At 43.2% G+C, this 12523-nt stretch overlaps 1 protein-coding gene across 3 annotated transcripts; it reads left to right on the top strand.

The window, feature by feature from the left end:
- Positions 1-2266: 2266 nt before the first annotated feature.
- Positions 2267-10146, top strand: prdm2a (PR domain containing 2, with ZNF domain a). 3 transcript variants are annotated; one of them, XM_037478810.2, is made up of 4 exons: positions 2267-2394; positions 3683-3747; positions 3937-8237; positions 8488-10146. In XM_037478810.2, exon 3 carries the CDS (start codon positions 4006-4008, stop codon positions 8203-8205), a length of 4200 nt encoding a protein of 1399 aa, XP_037334707.2. In that variant the 5' UTR covers positions 2267-2394; positions 3683-3747; positions 3937-4005; the 3' UTR covers positions 8206-8237; positions 8488-10146. The 3 variants fall into 3 exon arrangements, with proteins under 3 accessions (XP_037334707.2, XP_037334705.2, XP_037334706.2); XM_037478808.2 differs by having other exon boundaries at positions 8423-10146; XM_037478809.2 differs by lacking the exon at positions 2267-2394 and adding an exon at positions 2432-2763 and having other exon boundaries at positions 8423-10146.
- The last annotated feature ends 2377 nt before the right edge of the window (positions 10147-12523 follow it).

The raw sequence follows: 12523 nt of genomic DNA, 5'->3' as shown, positions 1-12523 counted from the left end.
GTGTGGTATGCAAGTGAGTCTGCACAATAACCTCGTACATATGGCTTGCTGTTCATGGGGGTCAGACTGCTCCTCTTTTAGTGTGTGTGTGTGTGTGTGTGTAGAGGGGACAAGAGGGAAACTGAGCTTTTTGGACTTTGGGGTAATAGTTGCATGGTAGGTGTGTCTGTTTGTGTGTGTATCCTGTCAGTACATAAATATACAGTACAGTGGGCCACAGTTGTGTACAATTGCTCACATTTACATTTTCCTCCCTGCACATGTGGCATCCCATGACATGAAGCAGTTAGAGCGTATTTCATGACATAACACGTTGTGGGGGTTATAGACGATGCTTTGTCTGCCTTGTGTGCTACATGTCTTTTATAAGTGAACCTTTAATGCTTACTGATCCGACTGATACAGAGTGCACCACCTCTCCCTCCCTCTTTCTTTGTCTCTCTTGTGCTATATGTTCATGTTGAAGGTGAACGTTTCATTGTTTTAGAAACATTGGCACGAACTGGCGCCCACTGCCACAGGATATGATACCATGCATGTAATCTGGGGCACACTTTGTCACAGCTTCTCTCCTAATCACTCAGTTTCCTGTTGGCTTTTAGGTTGCCCTTCAGACCTCCTTCAGACCTTAAATGACATGATTATCCTTTCTATATATTTATATACAGTACAATATGCCTTTTACTTTTTCATTTTTATTAGTTTTATTTTATTAGGTCAGAAACACAATTAAATTAAACATCTTATTTAGATTCAAGGTGCAGTATTATGATGTTCATACATACACACTGAATATGCATAAATATTGTATAGTATATAGTATTCATGTATCGATACCCAATGCTTCCGGTTTATTATGTCTCTTAATATGTCTCATTGAGCTTTTAGTCCTTTATAAATATATGCAAACAGTACTAGATTTATTTATGCAGTCAAACCAGGTAAGGTTTGCTTAACTGACTGAATTACATAGAAGAGGATGCATCATACATGTGGAGGCAGCGTACCTTACAGAGTCTTACCTTACTGTAACTCAGCTCGCCAACTACAGTTAGGGAGTTCAATTTGTCATCTGATGAAGCCTCATATATAATGACTTGTTTTCATATATAGAAAAATACATACTTACTTTATGACAGACTTGGACTGCTTAGTGTGTGAAATCACCTGTGTAAGACATGCAGGAGCCTTGAGCATCCACAGAGTGACACGCTATGACAAGCTATAAATAAACACGATCATGCTGAGCTTGAAAATAGATCAAGTATGTGCGGGAATGTTACACTTTTTAATAGTTTGTTGCTCAAGTTGATGTAGGTTTAACACACCACCCTGTGTCAGCAACTGGGAGGCTGCATCGAAAATACGGAGATGGAGAAGACCCTTTGGAGACAGAGGCGCGTTGCTAAGGATCTTTCATTAAGGCTGCCAGACGTCGAGCATGTAGTTTCAAGTGGAAAACCACTCAGCCCACATACAACATTGCTACAAGAGACACACCATGGATGTGGCCACCATGCACCACCCATGTGCTGCACAATGTCATACATTTGGGGCCAGCTGATATGCTATATGATAATAACTATCCTGAACTTGAATTCATTTTACTACAATCCAGAAATGTTCATGCCATCACAGAAATACATTTCTGACGTTCATGTCTGAAGTTACTCTACTTAACCCGTTATTCAAGCTAACATTAAATTGAGACTTGATTACATTGCGTCCTCTACTGGACCTTTTAGTACACTACAAGGACAGTTTGTTAAGAAATAAAAGTTAGTATGTCGTGTGTTTTTGTCAAAACACTTTACTTTTAAAAACTAATGATTCAAATTTATTCAAGTCATTACAAAAAAATGTATCTTTGGTGATATGTAAACGTTTTAGATGATCACAATGAAAAGCTCAAACTCAAAAAAAGCTTAAACTGAAGGCCTAAACGGGGTAAAGGGGCCTGGCTCTGACTTTAGTTGTACAATTTGATTCACCAAATACTTTTAGATTGATGCAAAAGTCGAATAAAACCACCCGTAAACGGTGTGCATGTTTTGCATAATATTAAATTAATATCCATAATATATGGCCGGCGGGATTAACGTTTGATCGGCACATTTTAATGAAATAATTTACTTAAATAGTGCACCAATCGTCTCATTTTAGTCGGACTCGGAAATGACAGTTGCCCTTATCGTGATGTTTCTTTACCTTTTTTTCTTGCCTTAACAAACCTGTTGCTGATTGGTCCAAATGTGACACCCACATTCACTGACCAATCAAAACGTCATAATCATGTCGGTACATTGGGGAACGAAAAAAATCTCCACTCTACTGTACACAACCTGCACGAGAGGAATATTTCAAAACGTTCTTCGACAGTTTGTTTTGGAACACGTACGTACAGAACCTGTGACGTGCAGATTTGTATAAACGGACATGTGTCGAACATTCTACTCGAAGTGTAGCCGGAGCTAACGAGCTAGCATCGCAGCTAGCAGTGCATTGTCAAACGCTCTAACAGCGATAACAGCTGATTCCTTCTTACGTTTCTTAACGTTAACTGAAGCCTCGTCTCAAGACTCTTCTCGGGGTTTTTGCTTTGCGGTTTTCTCGTCGCACGACCGAGTGGGGCTATTTTCTGAAAGGCAGTTGACCTTTTTTCTTTTTAGTGGACGAGCTAGTAGACTCTGTAGGAAAGCCGTAATGTGACGACGTGATGTGTGCCCAGCTAGCAATGGTGCGGGGACAGCGTCATCAAAACAGGTGAAGCACCGAAGGGCCCAGTTGTACAGATCAAATGAAATAGAAACGTCCTTCTGATTTTAGTACATTAAATCTTTAAATGTATATTTGGCAGACATCCAAGTAAGTGGTTGTATTCTAGTGCAGATGAATTAAAATAGAAGTTAGACTGACGAAACTGGATCTAACAATCACTAGGTAAATGAGGCCCATGTTGGAACAATTTCCTTGTGCTACGTCGTGACTGGTTTTGGTTTTTATTTGTGCAACTAAACGCTAGAACTCTGCACATGATGTCCTGAAATACTTGAAAGATAATATGCAATAACATGAACTAGAAGGTATGACTATATGTTTACATTTCCTACACTTACCTTGCATCTGCTATTAGTTTGGAGGATGAATTAAATCAACAGTGATGATACAAAACGAGCTAATGGATGCAGAAAAGAATAATACAAGAAAACAGATTTGTGATGCTATGAGAGATGGTGCTTTTCGAGGGAGGGGGGCAGATGGATGATTATGATATCTGGTGGGCCTTCTATTTTCTCCTACCATGCAGCAGGTGTTTTACCACATGTTTGTAAATAAAGCGTTGGCTATTATTTAAAGTGATTGAGGTGTGTATTGTAGTAGGTTGTACAAGGCCACTCTACCATGTTAAATGAGGTAATCTTGGGGGTGGGGGGGGTCTTTGTTTTGGGTCAATTATAAGATAAAAAGGAAACCCTTACTGCGTTTAACACTGTTAAAAAGTCTGGGCCATTAATTAATGCAGTGTTTTTTGCTAGCCAAAGGTGGAGGTAAAGAACTCCGTGTTATACTAGTCCCACACTACAGATGTTCACTCTGATCAGTCTTAAGTGTTATGTTATGTTATGAAATGGGCCTTGCAGTTTTTTAAAATGTCTGCTTTGTTGTCGTCTTTGTCAAACAGAAAGAAAAGCCTGTGCTCATCTGACAAACAAGGATATTTACAACTCTGCATTGATCATTAAAATGGTAAGATGGTTTGATAAGAATTCTTTGTATACTACTTTAATGTTCCTCGTTTATTCTTTCAACGCTGCAGTAATTTAGTTGACCTAATGTACTGTGTAATGTAATGTAATGAAAAGATAATGAATAAGCATACTGTTAGTACTACTACTGCTCTTAGTACTACTAAGTACTTCTTGATCTGTTCAACAGGTGTGACGACTTTCAGAAGTTCTGTGTGACAGTCTTTCCTCAGAGAGCTGGATACAACCGCCACAAAAGATGGAGGACTCTCCTCACTTGTACATCTCTGAAATTGGCACCAGTGAAGATATGGATGAAGGTGAGAAGGAGGAGGAGGAGGATGAGGATGAGGAGGAGGAGAATGAAGATGACATTAATCAAGAGGAAACTAACATGCAGCCAGACATGATTAACGCACTGTTCCCTGATATTCACAAACACACCAACCAGGATACTGAAAGAGGCAGGAACTCTTTTCCCTGCCAGCACTGTGAGAGACAATTTACCAGCAAACAAGGCTTAGAACAACACATGCACATTCATGCTTTAGAGAACCACGAGGCACACGCATACAAAAGCCATCAGAGCAACACGTCTCTGGTTCAGTCGCAGCATGAGAAGACAAGGCCTCTGGATTCAGGTGACTCAGTCGAGCAGTTTCATTCTTCATCCCCTGCTACCTCTAATACTTTCATTGTGTCTCCCGGTGACCTCAGTGCTCTGCCAGACAGGCCGGGAGCATTAGAAGGGCATCATGCTTGCAAGTACTGTGAAAAGGTGTTCACTACACAGACCAAAAAGAGGCGCCATGAGCGCAGGATCCACGAGCAGCACCTGCAGGTCACACGTGTGGAACAAACCCAGCAAGCCCAGGAGGAACATTTTCAGAAAATGCTCCCTGAACCTTCTCAACAGGACACAAAGATAGGCGACAGTACCGAACCTGCTGCTGTTCTGGAGAACGACGTGGTATGCACAGAACATTACATGTTAGATGTCTCTAGCAACATCTCAGAAAATCTCAGCTTCTATATCGATGGTAAGATAGTGTCAACGAGCAGAGTCAGTAGCTGTGAAGCATCCGACATTCATTCTGGTTCTTCATCTCTAGTTGGACTGAATGCCCTGATTCTACACTCGGGCCAAATCAGCCAGGTTTTAAATTCAGATTCAGTTGCAAACATAGACATACCTGGTCAACCACAAGTTAGGAGAAGAACTGCAACACCACCTCTTTTACCTCAAATTAAAACTGAACTGGAGTCTGAAGGGGCGGCGTCTTCTCCGTCATCCTCGCTTGTGTCTTCTTTAATAGAGAATCTCCTCCCTCGGAATACAGGGGCCACGGTTGTGCAGAAGGAAAGAACTGTGTTCCTCTCTCCGAAGCTGAAGCAGCTCCTAGAGAAACAGGATGGCCTTAAACCTACACTTGCCCTCATCGCGGATGCCCAGAAGCCTTGTTCCCCCGTCTCCCTTTCTGTCCTGGCGGCTGGAACAGGTAGGTTTAAAAGAAGGACTGGATCTCCACCGAGCTCTCCCCAGCAAAGCCCAACATCTAAGGACGAAACGGCAGATGGTGGAGATTGTGATGCAGTGAGTACAGGGCAGATAGAGACTCAGCCTGTGCACCAAACAGCCCACGTGAACGATGACCCAACTCAAACGCCATCGGAGGAGCCAGCAGTGAAGCCGGTCTTGACAGAGAGTTGGCCCCCCAAGGCCGGCGGTAATTCCTGTAACCAGCAACCGCTGGATCTCTCCAATACAGTCAAAAGAAACGAAGAGTTAACCCTAGCTGCGGCAGTGCTGGATTTGAGCTTTCAAAAGAACACCCTAGGTAAATCTGAAGTGACATTGGATTTAATTTCACAGGCCGTTTTGAAAGCAGGGAATTTCGATGCATGCATGGCGGAGACGGCCTTGATACAAAATGTAAGCCTAGGGAATCCTTTAGTTACAGACTTCACAATACTTACAGGTCCAGATGTGATGACCCCGATGGAGTCCATGGCTGAGGGACTCGTTTACGGGCTCGCACTTCCATCCGGTTCTCTGACCCCATCACCCGCATCCCTTACCCCTGTTGCCTTGCAACCAGCTTCACCATGTACCATAGCATTTGCTTCCCCCGTCTCACACACTGTGCTACCTACTGCTTCCTCATTAATAACAGTTTTGGCACCATCAAATATTTCAAACTCTCCAATCCAACCAATGCAGTTACTTGCCCCAGATATATCTCCCGAGCCTCTGGTCATCTGCACGGAAAATGCATTCAATTTTTCAGAGTGTGATTTAGCGACTGCATTTGCTACTACAGATTCCACAGACCCTGCAGCTCTCTCCCAGTCCCTCGACCCAACTCTAAATCTACGTGGGAACATGTTTCTCTGTGATCCAATAGCTCTCAATCAGCCTTTGGTTGAGTCCAATCCTATGCCGGAAGGGTCATTCACGCCGACAGTATCTTTAAATGATTCCCTCATTAGTTCTTATAACATCAGCAGCAACACGGTGTTGATAAAGTGCAACATAGCCCTCGAAGCCCCGGGGGGAGTGGTACCGGCTGCGGTTACCTTACATGAAAACACAGCTGAGTCTCTAGCACCGACGCAGGTGGTCATCAATCAGATGGCACAGCAGGAGATTGTATCGGCGCCCGACCCTCAAACTGTGGGCCCCGCTGTCCTGATGTCCTCCATTGCAGAATCACTTGATCTTTCCACCACCGACGCCTCAGGGGTATCTGAACGTCCTACTGTGGGGGAATCAAGTCTTGCACCAGAGCTGGTTGTTAATGCGAAGCCCCCGTCCGTAAAAGATGAGGAAGTGGCTGACGGCGTGGTTCCCGTCCCCGAAATCTCATCCAACACCTCAACTTCTCTGGAACAAGCTCCGGAGGACGAGTTCTCAGACGGTGCGCCGAGCGACGCTCAGGAGCAGAATTTCACCAAGAATTTCATCTGCAATGTGTGCGATAGGCTTTTCCATTCAATGAAAGAACTGGGCCATCACGTGGGAGACCATGCTGATGAATGGCCCTACAAATGTGAGTTCTGCGTGCTGCTCTTCAGCAAACCCTCCGCTTTGCTCGATCATCGATCGAGCCTCCACGGTGTCGGCAAGACTTATGTTTGCAGTGCGTGCACAAAGGAATTTGTCTATCTCTGTAATCTGAAACAGCATCAGGAGGAATTACATCCCGGCCAGCAGTGTACCTACACAGAAGAAGAAAAGGGTAAACTAAGACCTCAGAACTACAATAACTCCATAAAAGGCAACACGGAGCCATCCGCGCCGGATGCTGCGGAGAAACCCGAGAAACGGGTGAAAAAGGAGGAAAATGAAGTGGACAAGGTTGCAGACGAACTGCTTGCAACTATAAAAATCCTGGCCTCAGAGGGAGTCAAAGTCAAGGGGCCCGATGTCCGTCTTGGCATTAACCAACACTATCCCAGCTTTAAGCCCCCTCCGTTTTCTTACCATAACAGATCCCCCGCTGGCTCGGTGCCTTCGGCCACAAACTTCACCACCCACAACATCCCACAGACCTTTAGCACGGCTATCCGATGCACAAAGTGCGGGAAGAGCTTCGACAACATGCCAGAGCTACACAAGCACATCCTGGCTTGTGCAAATGCCAGTGATAAAAGGAGATACACGCCCAAAAGAAATCCCATCCCTCTGCGCCACTTTGCAAAAACTCAAAATGGAGTTTTGTCTACCACTAATACCACCAACGGACTAAACGCTTCCAACAGACCCAACCGGTCCAAACCCAGCCAAGACTCGCCAGTTAAAGTCAAGTTCAAGGTGCTGAAGAAGAGGAAGAAGAAACTGGCCCAAAGGGTCATGCCGCAGAGGAACAAATCCGCCCCTTCGTCCAATAAGATGTCCCCCGCACGTGTGGACGAACCGCAAGAGGTCTTTGTCTGCCCGCACTGCAGCAGGGAGTTCACCATGCGCCGCAGCCGAACCAAACACATGGCCGTCTGCCCCAGGAAGCCCAAAGAGGGCAAGAAGAGGAAGGACGGAGGAGTCTCTGTGACAAAGGAAAATGATGGACACCAGCGTAGGAGGGTGGAAGAGAAGCGACAAGCCTTGCCTCGTCACAAAACAAGATTGCAGAGTGCGGCAAGTTCGGTGCCTCCTAAAAGACCCGCCATCCTGCCCGTGCAGGCCGTCTTTTCAAGCAAACGAAGTAAAATAATCATAAAGGAGAGCGCACCACCGAAACCAGAGACGCCCGCGCTCAACGAACCCCCCGTGGTTCGCACTTTCAACCCCTCAATGCGCCAGTACACCAGAGTGCAGCACGGCGTCAAAGGGCTCCCCATCAAAATCACCATAGTGAAGCAGCAACAGGCGGCGCCACAGAAGGACGCGCTGCTCCCCACGCAGAGCCGAGGGCAGGTCGGCAGCAGAGCCGGCAGCTCTGAGCCAAGTCCCACCGCCTGAAGACTCCTCGGCAGCCCATCGGCGGTCATCAGGTAGTCAAAATCACATTTGAGTGTGATCCCAATGCTAATCTAGTGTTATAGACGAACATTGAGTACATAGAAAAGACCTGCAGTACACAGGGTTCAGATTAGATGGGTACTATTGAACTATGGTTGTTGTTGTTGAAAGAACCCTTGTGTCTATATCTTCTGCAGTATTTGTTTTGTTGTCTCAGGACCCTGCCGTGCGGAGCTCCTCCCACTCTCTTGTCATAGTGATGCTAAACTGCTAATCACACAGGAGACGCCATGGACCCGGTTTGCATCTTGCTGTACAATGAATGAAGACGGAAAAAGAAAAACGGATCGCTACAGATACTCCAGTGAGTGGATGTATTCAACAGAGTTTTTTAAATATTTCTCCTTCATTACATGAAATTCCTGTCCACAGCTTGGATTTGCACTTTGACGTTAATCTGTCTGCTACATGTCACAAATTGGAGAGGAAGTGGGAGGAATTGAGCTTGAAAGCTGCTCTCATTTAGTACTCTGCGAATATTAAAAAAAAAAAATTGGAAAGGGGATAGCAGCTGGCAATCATTCTCAGCATGCAATTGCACATTTTCTTATCTGTTTGTTTCCTTTTGGTTTAAACTCTTACTGCATGCTTGCACGGCTCCATTCATTGGGATGTTGATGCGAATACGTCTGAAACTCTGACCATGCTCTCAAGGTCTAATGACAATAACTGACCTGATGTGGGAGACGCATCTAGATGAGTTCTAAATACAAGACTACACGGTCAAAAGTACCACATCGCCATTGTAACAATGACTACAAGCCACCTCTAACAATCAGTCTTGGTAAGGATATCATCCCTCTTGATTACAATTAGAAAGCTCTGTGTTTTTGTGTGAATGTGATATTGGTAAATTTGTGCCATCATATGTATATAATACAACAAAATGTGGCATGAATTGGATGGATGACCATTAAACTTGTCTGGTGTGGTGGAGCTGCAGGCTATCTGAAAACGATGCAGAGGCTCCTTTTCGTAGCCTAATCTCATACTTCAAGTTGAGTTTATAGGGCACCACAAACCCATTTTCGACTATTGGGGAAACAGTTTGATGTGTTGCAAACACACAAAGCTGCAAACGGGAGTAGCGCATAATCTGAACAGCCGGGATACATCATTCCCATTTCTGCAAAACGTAATAATTCAATTCTGAACAACGTCTGGAAAGGGTCTTCAGGTTTGGCCTCAGTTTCTTCTGAAATCCTGAAATATTTACTGTAGTCCTGTTTGCTTACAGGCTTTTACAGGATTCCATGTGAGTTTATTCCCCTCAAAAACTTTAAATGGTCATGTTAGAGATACCGTCTGTTTCGGGGCTCTGTACCGCTCATGCGTTTCATCATTGCGCCTAATCTATTAGTTCATCAGTTTGTTGTGTGAAGTGTTAATAATCAATTCCACATGTACAGTATAAATCACAAAATGGAAATGTAAGGCTGGGACCCTGTGAAGACATATGGAACATTTGTGGCTGGTGGTCACTAATCTCAAAAAGTGAGTGTGATGAATTCTGTTTTGATTTAAATGTTTTATGTGCTGCTAGTTTGGATAGCTAGTGCTATACAGGGTACTTATTTAATTAGAATTATCATGGCAAACTAAAACTTGACAATGGCCTATGTTTGGAAAAAAGAGAAGAAATAATGGTTACTCTGTCTTACATTTTGCCTTTTTAACCCTCTTGTAATATGTGTTGAGGATGTACAGGACGGTTTGGGTAGACTGTTATTTAACTGTGAAAAGTGCTTGTAGCATTTCAAAGTGTATATATTTATTAATAATTTAAAATCATGTAATCAATATCTCAACAGATCCTCTGTATGATTTGCACTAAAGTTTTTCAAAGCGTGTGTTTAAAATAAATGGAGAATGTTAAGATGATGAAGTTTTGTTTGTGTGAAAACTTTCTTCAGTACGAAAAACGAATGAATCACTTTCTTGTTCAATTCTTAAAGATGGATCTCATGTCGGGAATTTTTTCTTTTTAACTGTTTCAAACACAATTTCAAAACATATTTGCATAATTCCTGCATTATGAGTCTTAACGGAAAATAATAAAATGTCCAGGTGGTGGCACACTTTCCTTATTTCAACCTATGGAGCAGTGGATTCAATAGTGCATCCTTTCTCCATGGATATGTATTATCTAAGTCCAGCCTTTGACTTATCTTCTGGGAAAGCAGTGCATCTTTTTTAAGAGCAGCTATCAACTCTATAACTATAACTCTGTCGTTATATTTCATATTTACAAAAAGATATTGCGCAACACGATACTGCATTAAAGAAAATGATGAATCAAGTGAAACGTGAAAATATGCAGTAAAACTAGAAATGCCAAAGTACATGCATCAAAATGTATCTGCACGCCTTTCAGCTGGAGCTTCCACTAAGAACCGTCTCCAAAGAGTGCAGCGCCATGCCTCTCAGGAAAACTCATCCGCACCAGCACAATTTATCTGGGAAAGGTCTAATTAGCTTAAGTTAGCTGTTGGGGGTGAAGTAAAAATAAAGAGTTGCTGTTAGGCTGCAAATGAAAACGTGGCCAAGTATCTGCATTCATTCACCCCAAACATCTGTGTCCCCTGACTGTAATCTCCTAGTTTGGTTGTAAAAAGGACGTTTGACACAACCAATGCTCACTACATTGCCCATTTGATTAGATGGTTGCTACTAATCTTCAAACTCTGCAGGGTACATTTATCTTAAATACCCTTATGATGCCCGTATTAGCGACATCTTTTCATTGCTGAAGCCTTGAGAGTATCTCTTTTTGAGGGTGAGTTTAATTTGGTGAAACTAACCAAACAGCTAACTGTCTGCACAGACCGGGTCCAACAGTCAGCTTGCGTCTGCACGCTTTGTCATTAATAGATGAAGAGTAATCTCTGCCTAAATTGCATTGTTTGGCAACAGACACTGCACTGGGCATGACTTCAATCGTCATATTGTCAGTGATGCACAATCTTTTATCTTCTAATATATGGATCCAATAAAAAATGAATTTTCCATTCTGTGACACCGAGCTATCAAAGCAATTCCCCTGATCCCCTTGTGTCATGGTTATAGGCATACACTGTAATAAAATGCAAAACCCAGTAGCAGCAGGTGAATAGGGCGTGTTCTTATGTAATGGCTTGTGGGTTTTCTTCTTTCCCTGGTGAAGCTTTTATTTTCACTCTTCAGAAGCGTTGAGCTCTTTGGTCTTTTGTTTCTCTCAGACAAGTTCCCAGCCCCAGTATATATATATATATATGAATATATATATATATTCAATTAAAGAGAACACATGCGAGTATAAAGTTTGAAGTTTAATTAAAAGAAAAACAGAAGCTGTCAGATGCTCTTCAGATTCATTGCAGATATAAGAAGGTCTTTTAATCCTTTATCAATCTTTATTAAAGTCAAGTCTCTAGAAACGATGGACCAGGCTTCATGTTCTTTTTAATCAGCGGTGGCAGATGATTTTTCACATTAGGATTCGTGCCAGTGTACCTGGAGCGCTAAACCAGAGCCCCGAGGTAGAGTCTCTCCCAGCGCTCACAAGCTCAGCAATCACCTCAGACAGAGAGGCTGCATTTGTATGCTCGACACAGCTTGTGCTCTTAGCCCAGAGCTATGTTGAATTCTCACAGGAAGTCATAAAGACGAGTGAGGACACGTGATCAGAGATGATAGAAAATAAAAAACATTCATCCCAGAAGACTGAGGAGAAACTTTTGAGCTGCCTAGCGTTGATTTGGTTTCATTGAAGCTTCGACAAAAATATACGTTCTGGACTGAATCCAGTGAAAACAATTGTAGACCAATTGTAGGTCTGTCCTGTATCTGATCTGTGGAAGTGCACAGAAATTAAAAGCATGTAAAGTTTGAATTAAGGTTGCGATTAAGTTTGCATGAGCAGTGCGTGAGAGGAGGACAGAGACTTGTCAGGATCACAATGTTCCAGGGGAAGACGGATCAAAGAGCTGAGTCACACTGTCTCTGGCGTCACTCCTTCAGCCTGACAGCGATTCTCACTGTGTCTGTGTTTAATGAACTCTTTTCTGAATATTAAACTTCTTCTTGCATGTTTCTTTGTGCAGTCCCAACATTTTCAGCTAGATCGCACCCTTAAAATTCAAATATTTAAGCATACATCGCCTTGCAGAACCCCTTCATACAGCAGCCGCCGATAACTTACATAAGACCGAGTTCAGAGTGTCTCGGGCATCACAAAGGTTTCCAACCACTGCAAGCAGCCCTGTCGAGAGGTAATAAT

Source organism: Pungitius pungitius, chromosome 1, assembly GCF_949316345.1.
Source record: "Pungitius pungitius chromosome 1, fPunPun2.1, whole genome shotgun sequence".
Lineage (NCBI taxonomy): Eukaryota > Metazoa > Chordata > Actinopteri > Perciformes > Gasterosteidae > Pungitius > Pungitius pungitius.
Note: the sequence above shows the minus strand (reverse complement) of the source record. Positions and strands in the feature narration are given on the sequence as shown.

What these genes read in the sequence shown, in the direction of transcription:
- prdm2a (XM_037478810.2), top strand. Translation starts at nt 4,006, where the DNA reads ATGGAGGACTCTCCTCACTTGTACATCTCTGAAATTGGCACCAGTGAA.